Source organism: Anopheles coluzzii, chromosome 2 (assembly GCF_943734685.1).
Source record: "Anopheles coluzzii chromosome 2, AcolN3, whole genome shotgun sequence".
Taxonomy (NCBI): domain Eukaryota; kingdom Metazoa; phylum Arthropoda; class Insecta; order Diptera; family Culicidae; genus Anopheles; species Anopheles coluzzii.
The window spans coordinates 116,362,877-116,380,406 of record NC_064670.1 but is presented as its reverse complement, the minus strand read 5'-3'; the positions used below and the strand labels follow the sequence as shown (position 1 = coordinate 116,380,406).

Here is a 17,530-nt window from a genome sequence, read left to right as displayed (position 1 = left end):
ACAAAGAAGGAAACAAAGAAAGAGATGCACACAGTTCTTGACATCTATTTCCATGCACAGACAGACACATGGAAATGCACTCACACACACATACACACACACACACATACAGATAGCAGACAGATAAGTGCACAGAGGAGCTCTCACAAACAGCTTGCACAAACAGGTACATATAACATGGCAGGGGTTTTCTAGGAGGTGGGTTTCGGTGTACTGTTTTGTAAAACGAACAGAAGGCAAAAGAAATCAAACAAACGCTGTTCATTTTCGGATATTAATACTTTATTCCTTTCTTTTTCTTTTTATTAGTTTTGTTTTTTGTCCCTTTTTTTGTTTTTCGCTAGAAATCATAAATTGAAATAAAATACTTTAATACTTTCGTGTTTGTCCCCTTCACTGCTGCTGCTGCTCTGCTGCCGTTTTTTGTTTAACCTATTCCGTTCGGTTTGAAGTATTTTCTTCTGTTTTTTTCTCTCTCTCTCTCTCTTCTTATCTTCTTTTTCCTTTCTTCTCTTCGCTTCGATTTCTTCGACGACTTTGGCGCTCGAGAACGGTGTTGCGTGTTGTGTTGTGTACGTTTTGTTTGTTGTGTTTGCCATTTGTCATTCTTCCAAGTAGTTAGTCATTAGGTTAAACTCACTTACATCTCTGTTTTTACTTGCATTCAACCCACCACTTTTGGGTTGGCAATTGTTTGTGTGTAAGAGTGTGTTTGTTTTGGATTCAATGTTATCTTTTTTTCTATTTTTTCTGACTTGTTTTTTGTTTTGTTTTTGTTTTGTTTTATGTTTTGGTGTGACTGTGTGGCTGTATATATTTACTCTTTAACTTTTATTATTCCCTTAATTCGTGGCTTTCTGCCTTTCCTTTTTTTTTCCTTCTTTTTGGCTATATAATCATGCTCATTCATTAACGGTTGCGTTGGAATTATGAACAGCATGTTGAACAGAACATAGCTTCTGGTTGTTTTCCTTTCTAAAATTTATACATACGATCAATCTGTGTTACACGAGTAGTAACTAAATTAAAATGCTTTTGTTGTTGTAGTTGTTGTTAAATTTGTTTCCTGCAACCAGAAACTTTGACTATACTTGCTAAACGCTTGGTGTGTTCATATTCAAATCTCAACTATGTGATTGTGTGTTTTGTTGTCTGTTTTTTTTTCTTTTCTCTTCTTTTGTTTGGTTTGGCAAAGTCCGTTTTGCCACTGGCGGCAAACTGGATAGCAAAGGGTTGTGTCCCAATATCGTCAGAGATTTTCTACCCTACCCTTTGATCGTTGCACATAAAACTCTTCCAAACTTTCGCCACACAGAACACAAACGTAATATAACTTTCCTATTCACTAGTCAGCTCAACAAAGATCAACAATGCTTCTTTGGGGCGGGGCGAAATGAGTACAACAAGTACTGCACCATTCGGCACAGCGTGAGTTTGTGTCCATGTTTGTGTGCATCAGTGTGTGTGTGTGTGTGAGTCTTGGAAAAGGATGCAGCAGCGGAAAGGCTCTCGGAAGACAGAATTGAACAGAGTTTTGGTCTGAAAACAGAAAAAGTTCAAGCGTTTGTTCTCTTGCTGTTCATAACTGTACGCATACCTGCTCTGGTACCGCTGCGCGTGCCTTCGTAAGGCCATAACATTTGATGTTGTTTCCTTCTGCAGCGCGTGCACTCAACGCATCGTGCTGCATCTACCCCCGTGTACACCTGAGCCGGTGTATAACAATGTTTGCAATGTACGTGTGCGAACGTATGCATTTGTATGTATGCGTTTGTGTGTGTATGAGAGTGGTTTTGTGTGCATGTCTGCGTGCATGTAGATGTCTGGATCTGGTGCATAGAGGAATCGTTACGAATCGTTGTGGTGCCCCTATCGCTTCCTGTTGAGTAATGTGTTTTTTTTTGTTTTCTTTTCTTGATATTTCTAACAACAATCGCAACTGCTCGAGAAAGGAAACCCTAGCAGTCAGGGCTTCTCAAGCACTTTCGCGGTCAAGTGTTCACTAAATAGTGGTGATCATTATCATCTTCTTCGTGCGATTCACAATCGGCGGGTTTTCGTGGAGAGGGAGGTGGACATGAGATACTACTACTGGAGCACAGGTTGGACCTACACGCGTGTACCGAAAAGCTCCTTCACGCAACACTGTGGTGACACAAGTACCTCCAACAAATCCTCCCCTGTGCTCCACGTTACATTGGTTGCCAGTTCGAGCCAGTTCGGTGGCAGGATGTATGCACACAACACAACAAACGCCCTTGGTGAACACACTATCATCGTCCCACGAGATACCCTCTCCGTCGGATCCAGGTTCTTCTCGTTGCTTTCCGCACACACGACTAACACTTACAACTCAACTGACTAATATAACGATTGGTATTTTCTGGGCTGAGGGGAAGGGGGGGGGGGGAGTTGTTTTGTTTCACTTTTTCTGTTTATGTGAGTGGTTTGTTTGCTTCAGTTGAATGCTTCCTCCTCTACCGAGACTCGGTTTCGCTGAGTTCGGCCAAGTGTATGGGTATGTTGTTTCGCTTGTTTGTTTGTTCTCTAGTGGAAATGTCTTTAATGTGTTAATCTTTCCCTCCCCCTTGGTTACTACCCTCTTGGCATAATCGAATGCTTAATACTACTCTCCCCTTTTTTTCTTTGCGTTATTCTGGTTTGCTTACACGCTATAATTCTGTCTGATTACCTACAACTGTTTTGTTTAACCTTTTTTGTTGTTGTTGTTGTTTTGTTTTGTTTATGTTTGCTTTTGTATTTCTTACCACCTTTCGCGTTCCCTCCCTGCCACCGACGCTAGTGTACACGGCATTAACGACACGGTTTTTGCTTTTACAGTATGGTTTTGTTGTTTTCCTTTTCTTTACGCTTACTGTTTGTCACCTCTGCACTGTTCAATTTTCTTATTCGTTTTTCTTCTCTAATGCCTCCCTTATAATTTACTCAATGCTTTTGACTTGTTTTTTGACTGGTTTTTGTTTTGTTTGTTCTTTCGTTTTTGCAGTAGAATTAGATAACTTTCCTTAACAACTTGGTGACTTGCTTCGCGCGTGTTCGTTTACCCCGTTTTCGATTTTGGTTTTCCCTCCCCTCCCTACGCTTTCAATTAACATCCAGTAACTGTATTGTTTTGTTTTGTTTTGTTGCAATTGTGTGAGTTACGGTTTGTCTTCTCGGTGTGTTTATCTACACATACACACTCACGCACACACACACACACACACACACACACACACTCTAGCAGCAATCTTCCTATGCTCAACCGTTGTTACCTACGTTGTGTCCATTGAATTTGTTTGTTTCCTTACTATCTGGCCCTCCATTCACAAAAAGAAAACAAAAAAAAACAGACGCTAGATGCTTTCGGTTCGATACGGCACTTCGCGTTCGGCTAGTTTTGTTATTATCTAGATAAGATCCAACACACCACTCCGCCTATTTCGGTGTGTTTCGGTATCGCTTGCTATTACACTATTTGATGTTTCGTTACCTGTTGTTTTGTTTATTTTTTATCTTTTTGTTGTAGTGTGTGCGTGTGTGTGTGTGTGTTTTTTTATTCCTTTAAAGAGAGTGTAAAACGTGCACCAAATTGTACTGACAGTGTGTATGTGCGCGTGTGTGTTTTTGCTTAGTAAAGATTTCCGAGACGGTTTACTAGAAGAGACCCAACGAAGAAGCGGTGTAATGGTGAAGCACGTCTCAATTCGTTTGCAAGCAGATAAGCATATAAGCATAGTACGAGCCTTCTTTATACAAGCTTTTAGCATCGATCGCAAGCAAATTGGGAGACAAAAACGAGGAACGAGAAGATAAAACAATCAAAGTGTTTTTTAACAGTTTAATATAATAAAAAAAATGCGGAGAGTAACAAACAAAAACTAGACCAATAAAGTCCAAACCTCATAATTTCAACCCGAAAATGATTGGCATTCGTGGTTTAGAGTTAGTAAATGGTGTACTGCCACAGTTATGTTTCTCGCTCACCCTCGTTCCACAAAACACGTCCTTCGGTTCCTTCACGCAACACACATTGGTGTGTGTGTGTGTGTGGAACAGGGCGGTAGAACAGGGTGGTAACAATATGGAGACGGACCCCAGACGGGAGTGTCTGTTTTCTGTTGGTTTGTTCAAATTTATTTATCAATAACAGAGCATTGGTTGGTATTCCAGTTGTGGTTGTGGTTATACATTTGCGGAAACAATTTCTACATCATCTACTGTACAAACATTTCTCTCGCCTGCTTCTTTGTGGCAGATTTCATCCAGTTTTGTTTTCTTACATTGTTAAGGTGTTAGTGTGTGTGAGTGTGTATCTGTTTCGTGAGTGTGAGTAGGTTCTAGGTTTGCGCTTTTGTTGTTGTTAGTATTCTGTTTTACCGTCCCATTTTCAGCTTCCCGCTTGTCGTCCAACCCGTGTCTTCCGTTCGGTAGCGGTTTCCATCCAATCCTTACTTTCACCGTGACCGTGCTCAAATTTCAAATCTGTACACACTAGTGGTTTTGTTTGTTTGTTTGTTTTGTTAAATTTCTTCCATCGCAAGCCTAACCCACTCATGGCGGGGACATCGAGTTCGAGTTCGAGTTACACCTGGTATGGGGCTGGGATGAAAATCGTACGCGACCGGGCAGTCCCTTTTATTAATACTGGTTTTTTATTCTCTCTAGCATCGCGTTCCGATTCCAACCCCGCTATAACACACTAGGCAGTCTACAACAAAGTACCAAAGAACTTGCGCCTTAACGAAGCGGCGGGAAAGAGGGTGATCGAATCGGAAGGAGCGTTTGCCAAACCTAATGTCATTTATTCTGCTCTCTTATTCTCTCTCTCTCTCTTTCTTTCTCTTTCTTTCTCTCTCTCTCTCTCTCTCGATGTGAACTAGAGACGGTGGAAAGTATAATATCAATTGTGGACATGTCCTAAATCTTCCCCATCCACCTGTTGAGGATACAAGCTAAAACCTAAACCCGTCCGTGCTATCGACTTGGAACGAAACGGCACACTCCTGATGCTACTGATCGTGTGTGTGTGTGTGTATGTGTGAGTGATCGGTGTGAGTTACCTATTACTGTGATGGTGTGTGGTTGTTTTTGTTGGTGGTGTGCATACTAACGATTCGGGTGGGATTACTTCTGCTAAGGTCTCGGTTCTCCGCTCCACTCAACCTGGCGCACACATGACGCTACTAAACGCTAACCTAAAACGCTTACCATCGACACCGCGTGTCCGATCATTTCGTTATTTCGTTATAATAATAATTTTGTTTTGTTTTGTTTCTACACCCCATTACTGACTTCCTCGGAGTGTATGTATTGGCTGCGAATTGTCAACATTAGTGGCGTTTGCTTTGTCCACACTTCTCTTCCCTCGTTCAATTATTATTAATTAGTTTGTTTTCACAATGTGTCTTTGTTAAGGACTATCGTTTGTGTGTGTGTGTGTGTGTATGTGTATTTTTGTTTGTTTTTCTTTTTTTGTGTTTAACACCTTTAATTTAATGTTGGTGGTTTCTATGTTTTCTTATCCCTTTTCTTCTCCTTTTTTCTGTTATTTTCATCTATTTTTCTGCTCGCTCTCCCTACCACAAACACGTCCGCGTGCAGACATTTTGGGTTTAAATTCAACGATTTTTATTCATTCCTGAAGACGCTTGTAATTAATTCGTAGTTTAATTCACTTTTGTTTTGCCTACTAACGCGCGCTGTGACTTCTTCCTACGCGACTTTACGCACACACACTTACACACACGCGCGCGTTTTGGAAGCTGGTTCGCGCTTTCCGGTTTCGATTCGACCGCAAAAGCTTCGGTTCCCTTAATGTTTCATTCATTTAGTTTTTATTGTTTTCTGGCATGTTAATCGTTTGTTACGTTTTTCGTCAGTTTTATGTTTTGTTGGTTTCCTTCACCCCCCGTTTCGTGATATCTGCTCATTCGCTTCCAACTAAGTCTCTCCTCACCTCCCCCCCCCCCCCCCCCCTTATATCACCCTCCTTCCCTTTTCTGATCCAAATTCAGTGGATGCTGGAAACAACTTTACAACTAGTAACTAGCAAATAGTCTCGCGCACGAGCAACCACTGAGTCGAGGGGAACAACTGCCTCAAACTCTCCGCCTGAACTTCGCCGCTGGGATGTTTTGTTCGTTTGTTTGTCTCGCGTTTTTTGTTTTTTTGTTGCTTTGTTTTTCTGTTACGTTTTGTTGGTTTACTTTTATCGCTACATCTCACATTTATGTTACCAACTATTGATTATATTTTTGTTTGTCTGAGAATCTGTTAGCCTGCTTTCTCTTTCTTCCTTGTGTTCTCGTTTTCTCTACTGTTCGGTTTGTTTGCTTTGCTGTTTCCGTTAGATAAACGCTAAAACTGTCTCTTCGATCATTAACAGGTTTTGTTTGTGTGCGTTTTGGTGTACTTGGTATGTTTTACGCTCAGTGTGTTTGTGTTTTATTTTTGGTTTTGTGTTTTAAATGTTTTTGTGTTTGTATGTAAATGTGTTCTTGGCTTCGTTTTGCTAAAACAATTTGGATTCTGATGGAGTGTTTCGGTGTAGTCGACAGAGTAGATTGTGGTAGTTACGAAAGAGACATAAAGAGAGAGATAGAGTGTCATAGAGAGAGAGAGAGAGCGAGAGAGTTAGAGAGTGAAAAAGAGAAGCTAAGTGGAAGGACATATAAAAGAGAAAGAACGAGTCAGAGAGCAATTGGATTAAGAAACGGTAGAAAAAGAGTGTGAGAATGAGAAGGAAATACATGTAGAGAGAAAGAGAAAGAGAGAGTAAAAGCGAGACAGAGACAAACATCTTCATATGCTCTTCAACTAGATTGCAAAAACTTCGAAACAACCTAGTGTTTTGCAAATGCCACCAAAGCACCAAAAGCTGAGAAGTGGAAATCCGGGAAAGGCCAGATGTACTACAAGTGTGTAGTACTATTCCGAGGTGATGGATGAGCATGGTAGCTATACATTGGCTGTCGTTCAATTGCTTTTAGATACTTTATTTCACTGTTATGTGGTCAAATGTGCAGGTTTGCTGCTGTCTTGAGCCATCCGCTCTCTTTCTCTCTTTCTCTTTCGCATCCACTTGCTTCTTCTCTTTCTTTGCTCTTAGTTCCATTGCCCGGTTGTTTCGTTTGTCCAAAAAGTACGTGTGCAGCGCATCCTTCAGCGTGTGGGTATACAGCAAACAGCTTCCGCACTCTCCATTACACATTATCTAACAACAATTGTTGTAAAAATTGACGGACTAATTATAATAGTGGTGACTTAATTTGTCTATAAAGAGTTACCGCGCTTCGCACGGTTTTGGCAATTTGCTTGCAGTGTTTTTCTTTGTTAATTTTTCTTTCTCTTTTTGTTTCGTTCCGTTCGTCCTCTCTCTCTCTCTCTCTCTCTCTCTCTCTCTCTCACACACACACTTCAATAAACAGCGGTTTGTTTTCCCACAGCTGCTAACCAGCGCTTCAGCTAAAGGAATGCGTTCCACGTAAATTTCTTTCGCGAAAACTTTGATGTATTATCTGTCACATTTCTGTCAGGTTGGTTTGCTTTGTCTCGTCCTAAGATTGGTGTGTAAGGTTTGCTATTGAGTTTTTCACTGATCTTTTGTTTTGTGGTTCGTGTTAATGTCTTGTATCATTTACTCTCTTTATCTCTTACTTTCTTTTAATTTATCTATTTCTTCCTTCCTATTTTGATCTTTCTGCGTGGTGTTGTATGAAAATCATGTATGTTGCCTCACATTCGTTGAACATTTCTGGTCTGAATTGTATACACCATTTTCCCAAACGTTTCCATTGCTACTAGAGGTTAAAGAGATTATATATTGTATTGTATTGGTGTAGTACTTTTCTTTCCCATGAATATACGTGTGTAAGTGTTTCTCTCTGTTGCAGTGAGCGTGTAAAAGAGCGTTGGAAGATGAGCGGAAAGTAAGCTTGTGTGTGTGAGTGTGTGTGTGTGTGTGTATACGATGTGTTAATCGGTGATCGGTGCAACGGTTTTCCTATGCTGTTCCTTCTACTTCTGCTGTGTCTATACGCTAGCACGCTTGCATGGTATTGCGCTAGTTGGAAGGTTGTTTTGTTTTCATTAATAAAAACTAGTGTACATCTCATATTCCTGCGGATTAGTCATCTCTTAGTAGTAATAGCATTGTATTTCTTTTGTGTGTATTTTTCCTCTCTATCTCTCTCTCTCTCTTTCGGTACTTCCATGTTCCTGTTACACTACTAACACCTTCCTTCCGGTTCCGCAGGCTCTATGGTGTCCTTACTCACTTTTCTTCCCCTATCTCCCAATAACCCCACACTAAACGTGGCACCCGCATGTACGAAATTCAGCTCCAACACAAACGTAACATAAAACGATTCACGCGAAAAAACAACAACTTGTCACATCACAACGAACAAAACTAACACACCTCCAGCGCGTACCATCACCGGTTCAACATTAATTCCTCTCGGTCCTACCCTTTCTTTATACAACTTACTATGTACCGCATTTCGCAAAGGTATGTTAATGCCCCTACTTTCATCTGGTGGCGAATCTCGTTTTCCGGTTCAGCGGTTGGCCAAATTGTACAACGAAAAATCAGAAACACGCACATACTTTGTCTGTTTCGTGATTTTTTGTTTGTTTTAATGTCTGTAACGCTAGCCCTGCGTTAGAGAGATTACCGAGATAATTACAACTACTTAGCCCGACAACTATTAGGTTGTTTGCTGTTGATGTTTGGTTTGTTTGCCGTACATTTAAAACGAGTGAAGGTTTGCAAAACCACGACGGTCTAGTGTGTTATTGAATACGAGTGTGAATACACACATACATAGACTCATACACACACACACACATACACACACTTACACGTTTTATTGCTTACGTGTTAGTGCAACGAAGTGTGTATGTGAGCGGTATCTTGTGGTATCTTCACCACTCATTCAATCAAACCCGAATTTTCACTAGCTGCATGCTTGCCCCGGTACCTCGGTCAATAAATTGTGGATTTCATTATGCATGTGTTACTTTGCCCTAAACCGGTTTAACATTCTTATATCCACCATTGTATTTTTCTGGTTCTCTGCTCTCTAAATCTTAGCAATAAGATAAATTTAATATTTCGCCTAAATTGTCCATCAGTGTTGTTAATGTTATTTGTGATGTAACACCTTCATGGCTTTCCGCTGCTGAGGGTATGTTTCACCCAAACAGCTCTGTTATACTCTGCTCCCTACCCACTGTTATACTGTTGTTTACTTCCCCCCTCCTTTTCAGCGTTGTAACATTATTGTATACGCGTATGTTTCTGTTACTTCTTACCCCTTGTGCTTTCACACCACAAAAGCTCCTCCAATCGTGGCAGCCGGCAAACGTGTGTTTCGGGACATTCGAGGACGCTTTGGCTACCTTTTGCTTCCTCTGCGTTATTCGTTAGTTTTGTTTGTTGCCTTATTCGTACTACAGAAGTTTGGCAGACGTATCCCTTCTTCACTTCAATCCCCTCACCTTCCAAAAGTCATGTTAAACGCTACACTGTTCTGGTTTTATTCTCTTAACTTGGTGAATTGCTTATTTGTTAAGCTTTTTGTTACAAATATCGGTTTCGTGTGGAGTAATTATTTCTCCCCGCGACCCATCGCTGGATCCTTACCATCGTGTACTACTGCACATTCCGATGTGGTGGTTGTTGCTTTATTTTTCTGTGTTTTTCCTTTTCTGTAGTGTTGTTTGTTTGTTTGTTTTCTTCATTTACTACTCAATGTTTCTCTTTCAATATTCGATAATTTTTCTTTTCTCTTCAAATTGGATTGGGTGTTTTTCTTTCGTTTATTGCACTAGTTTTTGTTTGAGTGTGTTGTGTGACATGTGTGTGTTTGTGGTTGTGTTTTTTTTCTTATTTAGCTTATTGTTGAGTGTGTGTCATTTTGTTTCGTTTCGGCGAACGCATTTTTCACTTTCGCTATACGGTGCTTCGATTTGCTCCTAAAATCTGATCGCTATTTCGCACCCCTATTGGACTCTCAATTTGCCGCTATTATCGTTATTATTATTATTATTTATTATTATTATTTGGGGTTTTCTTTTTTCTTTGTTTTGTTTGTTGTTTTGTTTTTGTGTTGCTTCTTTCAATGTGACACTTGCTATGGTGTAGTTTTTCATTTTCGGTTTGGTTTGTTTGTTTTTTTCTTCTGTTTTTTTTTTCTCGCATTTTGCAACACGCTACAGTCATGCGCTTAACGTTGATGTAGCGCACTGCAATTCTCCTCCGGTATGATTTACACACTGCTTGACACATTTGACCTTACCCGTGCGTTACGGTTCGTCGGTTCGTCGTTCCCCCAAACGGAAGTGTCCTGAGACGGGGTACTTTGTTGCTGATGGTGGTACATTGCTGGTGGTGCAGCCGGTCAAACCGGGGGCAGAATGTTGCGGTCCGGTTCAGCTGCCGGAGCCCTCGGACCGCGAGCTATAACACCACCAGCAGATGGACCAGCTGCTTCGTCCAGGCGACCAGTTCGGTACCGACGGTCAGTACGGCCACCATCGCGATCCACGACTGCACACCGCTCGTGTGCGTCCGGTAGACCGAGCCGAGTGCGCAGACCGCACGCAGCAGAGACGAAACGGCCCGCACGGGCGACGAAACGCCCGACGGCATTGACATCGCCGTGGTAGTGGTGGTACTGTCTCCCACTACTACTCTTCGGCTACTGACGGTGGTACTGGCGGTGGTACTGCTGCTGCGGCCAGCAGTGGTGGCGGTGATGGTGGTGCTGGGAGAGCTGGTCGTAGCGGTGGACGCGATGCTGCCCTGCGACAACCGGCACTGCTCGGACTGGGAGGAGCTGCTCGTCGGGGTGGTGATGCTCGGGCAGCTGGCCGATATCGCCGGTGGTTCGCTGCTCAACGCTAGCGCCGCACTGTCCGGGTGGCGCGTCTCGTTATGCAGCGGATCACAGCGTGCGCACAGGCCGTCGATCGGGCTCAGGCCGCAGTAGTCGTAGCAGCAACCGGTCGGGCCGTTGTTTGACTTTCGCAGTTGTTCGCCCGTTTCTTCGATGTTAAGATCTGGAGTCGAGTAGGGGGTAGTAAAGGTTAGTGAAATGAAACCAAGTATATCAATCAGCTCAGAATTAAATTTTTCAAAGTGTATAACGTAAGTATGCAAGACAAATAACGATTCCTACCTCGACAAAGAAACGTCGGTTCGCCGGCGTACTGCGTCGGATAGGCTGGAGCCCGATCGCCCGGCAGCATATACGGGCACTTTTGCTCTACGGTTTGGCATACGTTTAGACATGGTCGTATTCGTACTCGTTGCGTTTTTCGGCGTGAACTGAAACGAATGTTGACGAGGAAATTGTTTAATGTGTTGGGTAAACTGCAAACAGTGTACTTATTAAACGAAGCGAACATTAACTTCAATGTGATTGTTATTTTAGCCGGTCTCGTGGTACAGTCGTCAACTCGTGCGACTTAACAACACATGCCCGTCATGGGTTCAAGCCCCGAATGGACCGTACCACCATACGGTAGGACTGAATATCCTGCTATGGGGAGAAATCAATAAGTCACTGAAAGCCAAGCCCACAAATGATACAGACAGGCCTTGACCGACAACGGTTGTTGAGCCAAAGACATAAAAGTTATTTTTATTAGTTAAAATGACCTGTTTATTTAGTTTAGGACGAATGTTAATGATTCATAACGATCGATTTACTCACATAATATAGTAGGCAACACGGCAAGAGTTTAGTGTGGACAACATTTATCGCTGATTGGGCCTAGTATTGCCGGAAGCTCACAAAAGCTCACAGGCCTTCTGTCTTAGTCCGAAACAAGCGACAATGTTTTGAGAACCATAAGGCAATCAGTTCGCCATAGTTCAAAAACACTTTTAATAGTTTAATTTAACATGAAATGTAATCTATTACAAAATAGTATAATATCCTGTGAACATATCCTGCCCCAGTAAACATCTCAAGGTTATGGCCGATTATCGTCAAAATATGATAACATTAATAAATCAGTGAGGTGTTGTGTAATACTAGCCACCTTTTTTATGGAATTTTCCGTTGGCGAATGAAATCATGTCCACATTTCATACAAAACCACACGGGAATTAGCCTGACGTTTCCAGCCTAGATTATTTCAGACTATAAAAATGTAAACCAACACTGGCTTCAACTCAGGCTCGTTCAGGTTGGCTCATATATGATTGGTTTTTTCTGCTGAAGCATACGTATTTTATAAAAAAGGGTAGAAATCATGTTTGAAGCGTTATTTTGAAAATATTTTGTAATTATTATAAGTTATTTCAAACAGAAAAATAAAAAAATGACAAGATTTTTTATCTATTTTTCTTTCTAAACAATTGATGAAATCCAATATGACGGAGTGCAACTGTAAAACGGGCATGGAAAACACCACCTGGATGATGAACATACTTGAAATTTAAAAGTGGTCAATAACGACCTAATATGAGCCTATCTGCTTTAGAGCAAAAAAAAAGGGATTCAAAATAGTATTTCAAAACCTTACCATTACGTTTGGCAGCATAAACCATTCTATCCCATACATTCCAAAACAATGCGCTAACACTACTCGCTCGTGCCATACTTTTTGTGTTTTGTTTTCCCTAAATGAATTTCTCTTTTGCCGTACGACGTTAATTGAATACGAACGGCACGCTTGTCCACAGCAACTCCCCACCCTCCATTTGGGTCAACGTACCTCTCCACACGCTAAAACCTCATCCTTTGTACGCTTGGTAGCAATAACAACTTGGACAAAGTTTTATCGTGCCCAACGTTCTATGTGCAAGTGCCTACGCTTCTCCGCGTTCGTACTGCCTGGCTCACATGATGGTCCCTCCACAGCACACGGCCTGCGAAGCACACGAGGAAAATTCATCGAAAAACACGTGCACGTGTGACCACCGTTCGTGATCGAACACTCCTCGGTCTCGGCACTCAACGCCAGCGGTGCGGCGCTTCGCATCGGCTAATGTCCCACTCGAGCGGAAGCTTAATTTTTTGTCGTTAAACAAAGCATCTCCCATCGCTTCATGCAAACCCCTGTGACACGGAGGGTGAGAGCGGGCAAGAGAGCAGGGGTTTCTTCGCACAGTCTCGACATCGGTCGGATGCTGTGCTGGCTTTGCCTTTTATGTGCTTTTTTATTGCAAAACTTGTCCGTTTTGTGTGCGCGTGTGAGTGTTGTGTATGGCGATGCTTGTGAGGTGATCGAATACGTTCCCTTCCCCGTTTGAGCTACAGCTGATGGTGAATAATTTATAGCGGAGTGTGCGTAAAGTCGCCTTCCTGCCTGTCATCGAGCTGGTGAATTGCTTGGGACATTAAGCTTAACTAAAAAAGCTCTTAAATGTTACAAAAAAAGGTCCCTGTATGTGTTGCTAGCATTCGCTCTCTTACAGCTGTACGCGTTGTTTCGCATCCTTGAGACTGATACTCGTACCGAAATCGATGGACAATCGAGCCCTTTCCTGTGTGAAGAATGTGCATCTGCTTGAGGGAATTATGAAAAAACCCCTCACACACACACACACACACACACACAAGATAACTCTATGCTGTGCCCTATCGAAGGACGGCTCATTTTGAAGACACGTGGGGGCAACATTGAGCGATTATAAACTTGTCTCCTCCACACTCTGCTGCTGCTGCTGCTGCTGCACCATTTATTATTCATCGAGATTCCAGACGTGTCGAGGAGGGAGGGAACAAACGACTCCCAAATCACGCCCCTCCGATGTGCATCCATTTAGCTAATCAATTAGCTCGTGTCCCCGTGCCCGGCGATCCGTCAAGATTTCCGTTCGTCTGCTTCGGCGCACGGAGTGAGACAGCTTGTTACTTGCCCCGTGGCATTGGTGTGCGGAAACCAATGCTTATGCAAGCATGCCCTGTACGGGCCGCTCCGATCCCTCTCATTTTGCCACACTTTCGCTCTCGCAACACCAGCCCGACAGGCAGTTCACTTTGATTGACTGGTTTCGGATGAAGTGCGATGAAGCTTTTTCCACATCCTCACGAAAGCACCGCACTGGAACACAGGGACCATCCCCACAAGGGACAAGGGAGCGGGCTTTACCTTGCAATATTTTGGCTAGATTTACGTTCCTTCCCATTGCTTGGTTTGTGTGAGTGTGTGTGTGTGTGTCTCAGAGAAGCAAGGAGAATAAAAAAGGGGAGCGAAGAAGCACTTCAAAAACTTTGATGGTTACCTTTTTCCGCATCGTCCTCAGTTTTATTTGCGTGCCGGGGCGTTGCACGCCCAGACTAATAGAGAAGGACAGGCCCAAGGCAGGGCGAAGAAGAAGGGGGTGAAAATTCCCAAATGAAATGGTGCAGAATTATTTATTCACGACGTTCCGCCTACCGAACGGGTGGCCCGAAGTGGCACAAAAATGGGGCTGCGGATTTCTTCTCGTTCGTGCATGTTTTCCCGTATCCCCGTGGCGTGGAGGGGTTCTGGCAAGTCATGCCTAACGAATGAACTTCTAACGATTACCGAGTCCGAGCAGTGGCTTGTTCCGGCCAGCACCTTCGATGGGAGCGAATGTGCTCCTAGCCAGGGCAATCCAGCCATGCCCAAACCGAAGGCAAAGGCAATTAGGGAAGCGAACGACACGGGCCGTGGCACGGAAAGGATCTGCGACGCCCGCATGGAGGGTGCGAAAAGTGGCCTCCTGGGTGAGAATGTTGATGATAATTTGAGGTAACCATCATCCGTGCCATTTGTCGATTATTTAATGGACCATGGAGCACCGTTTCCCCGGAGGAAAGGGTTGGTGGGCGGCAGAGCGGGTAGTGACGTATGCGACTGCCTGTGACTTTGGCAGATTCTGTTCCCAACCGTGGCTACGGCGGAAGGAATTTGCTTCGTGGCGTTTGTGTTGCGGAGGTTATATAACCGGTTGTCTGGGTATTTGGAGCGAAAAATTTGGGATTTTTCGCCACCCTTCTATGTCGACCCCGTAAATATTTGACCCTTACAACACATACACACACACACACACACACACACACACGCAAATAAACTAAGCTACTTCACTTACCTTTTTACAGTGATTGATATATTTTTTACTAGTTGCTGTTTGTTTGCATCGTTCATGTTCGGTTCAGTCTGCTTGTTCGCGGCGTCCCCAAAGATGGCGTTCGATTTCCCCTGGGTAGCACGGTCACTGTCTCGATCACCGGTTTTATTGTTAACACTTTTGATGTCGTCCCTCGACGTGAAGTACGGTATAAAAACACTGCAGCCCCACCTTCGATATGCCTCCTGTTGCGTGTGGAGGGAAGAAGGAGAGAAAAACAGAGTGAGAGAGGGAAGAATGGCATATTAGCATAGCACGAATTGGGAGCTTGGAGATGGATTTGTGGAGTTTGTGTTCAGTTATTTAATAGATGTTAGTGGAAGGAGCATGTTTTATGAAGTTCGTAGTTTTATTGGCGTGTGTTGTATCACCCACACTTTGAAAATGTAAGACTAGTTTTCTGGTGTATATTTAAAAAAAAGTCTTTTAAATAGATAGTTTGTTGTATCCTCTAACAGAGATCCTTGGCTCGCATTTGCCTTTACACAAGACACACGACGTGGCAGCTGGCCGTCTCAACGGCAACGGTAGCCCATTTTCTTTCGATCGACCGGCCGGGCCCGAAAGATTGAGCGAAACCATAACCATTGAGCAGGAAACATCCGGACCAAAGTACTTAAAGAAAGCACCGGGCCGAACACCGGGCCGCTGGACATAAGTTTCGGTCATTAAAGTTGTCGGAAGCGCTACTTCACAGAATAATAGCCGCCGCTCGAGCAAAAAGAGAGCGAGAGAGGGAAAGAAGCAAAAAACACACTAGTAAGAAAACTAAAAAAAGAAAAATAAAACCAAAAGCTCATAAAGCTGTCCGGCTGAAACGATGGAAACGCTTAAACTCAAAACAACCCTTACACACACACATACACGCCCGTGCAGATCCTGCTCCTTCGTCTCTCTTCCCTTCAACCGAGGAAGGAATGGTGTTTAGAAGCAGTGCACAAGCCGAAAAGTCAACGGAAAGCAAGAAAGTAAAGGAAAGTTTTCCTCTCGTTCTGGCCTCGTTCCAGGATTTCCTTTCTGCTCGTCGGCAGCCTCTCCGCAGGGGCAAGCCAGCCAGTCAGCCAGCCTTCGGAGGGAGACGCTAAAGTTCGCTGCTGATGGGGCTAGCACGCAATCAACTCGACTTGTAATACGCATAATGAAGTTGGGACCGTTTTGTACATGTGAATGCGCACGTACAAGTATGTGTGCGTTAGTGCTGATTCGGTGAGCGAACGACTTTACTTGCTTTAATTGTGGGCTGTGTCGATTTAACTGTGGGTCTTGCGAGGCTGAACATTATAGCTTCGGAAAAGAAGCGATGGGAGGGAAAGGAAGCAAACGGAATTCCCCGTTCTTGGAAACGTGTGTTGTTCCGTTTTTTTTTTCTTTTTTGGTTGGTGCATTTTTACGTAAGAGAGCTTTTTCTGTGATGACTGTAGTTAGATTGAGCTGTTTGGCATGAATGTAATATTGGGTTATTTTATGACTTAATTTTGTTTACCATATTTTTGTAAGCAGTTTTATTACTTTCTTTTAAAAACAATTGTTTTTGAGCAATTGTTGGTGATACAAAACTGTTGTATGAATAAAATATTGGCTGTTCTGAATCAAAACATTAGATTCAAACGGTAGAAATCAATCCATTAGTTTCATCTACAGTGCAGTTATAACAGTATTTCATGATCTTAATGTTTTTTAATTAATTGTCGCGAAAACATAAGCGTAGGATAATTAATAGATTGTTACAGATTTTAGTTCAAAGTAGTTCCAAAGTTCATTTGTTTAAGTGATGCATTGTCATCAAATAGATCTGTTGTACATTTTGTTATTTCAATGAAACACCAACGTGAAGAGCACGCATCATTTTTATGATCTGCTCTTGGAGTATAATTGTCCTATTGTTGATATTGATGATATGTTAACTTTTGTCAACTTTAAGCCTAACTTTGAATCCAAAATTGGAATAAATGTCTATTCAATTCTTTCGAATTTTCATCATACTAAGCTTTATCTTCAAAACAACCATTTGAAGTGAAGTCTAAGGTTTAAGTCTTTCATTTTTATCATTTTCAGTGCTCTAAATGATAAGGTTAGTTTATTTAAAAAAATACTAGAATTTTATACAAAAACTAACATTCATAGTTCCCCTTTTTTCTTAGACTCTCCAGCTATATAAATGGTACTAATATTTGGCGTTTGTAGTATTGAAGCAATATTGGACCACTATCAATAATGAAGTTTCCCAAGGCTTGTGCAAACATGTGTAATAGATAAGAAAACGTTATGTAATGTGTACAGAAACGAACAGTCTTGCTTAAGAGAAAATGTAAGACTCCGTCGAGAACTCAAAATCAATACATACAGATAGAAATTGCAAGCCGTCACAAGCAGACGACACAGCCGCAATGCAAAAGCGCATCGCTGTGTAGC

At 42.5% G+C, this 17,530-nt stretch overlaps 1 protein-coding gene across 5 annotated transcripts in view; it reads right to left on the bottom strand.

The window, feature by feature from the left end:
• Window positions 1–7,958: 7,958 nt before the first annotated feature.
• LOC120950538 (probable transcription-associated protein 1) overlaps window positions 7,959–17,530 on the bottom strand; it is a 43,774-nt gene continuing 34,202 nt past the window's right edge. For all 5 annotated transcript variants that reach the window (XM_040368656.2, XM_040368657.2, XM_040368661.2 and 2 more), the window contains exons 4-6: window positions 15,080–15,303; window positions 11,187–11,335; window positions 7,959–11,067 (exon numbers count right to left, since the gene is read on the bottom strand). In XM_040368656.2, the coding sequence (XP_040224590.2) occupies window positions 10,466–11,067; window positions 11,187–11,335; window positions 15,080–15,303 (975 nt within the window). In that variant the 3' untranslated portion in view covers window positions 7,959–10,465. The remainder of the gene's footprint in view (window positions 11,068–11,186; window positions 11,336–15,079; window positions 15,304–17,530) is intronic.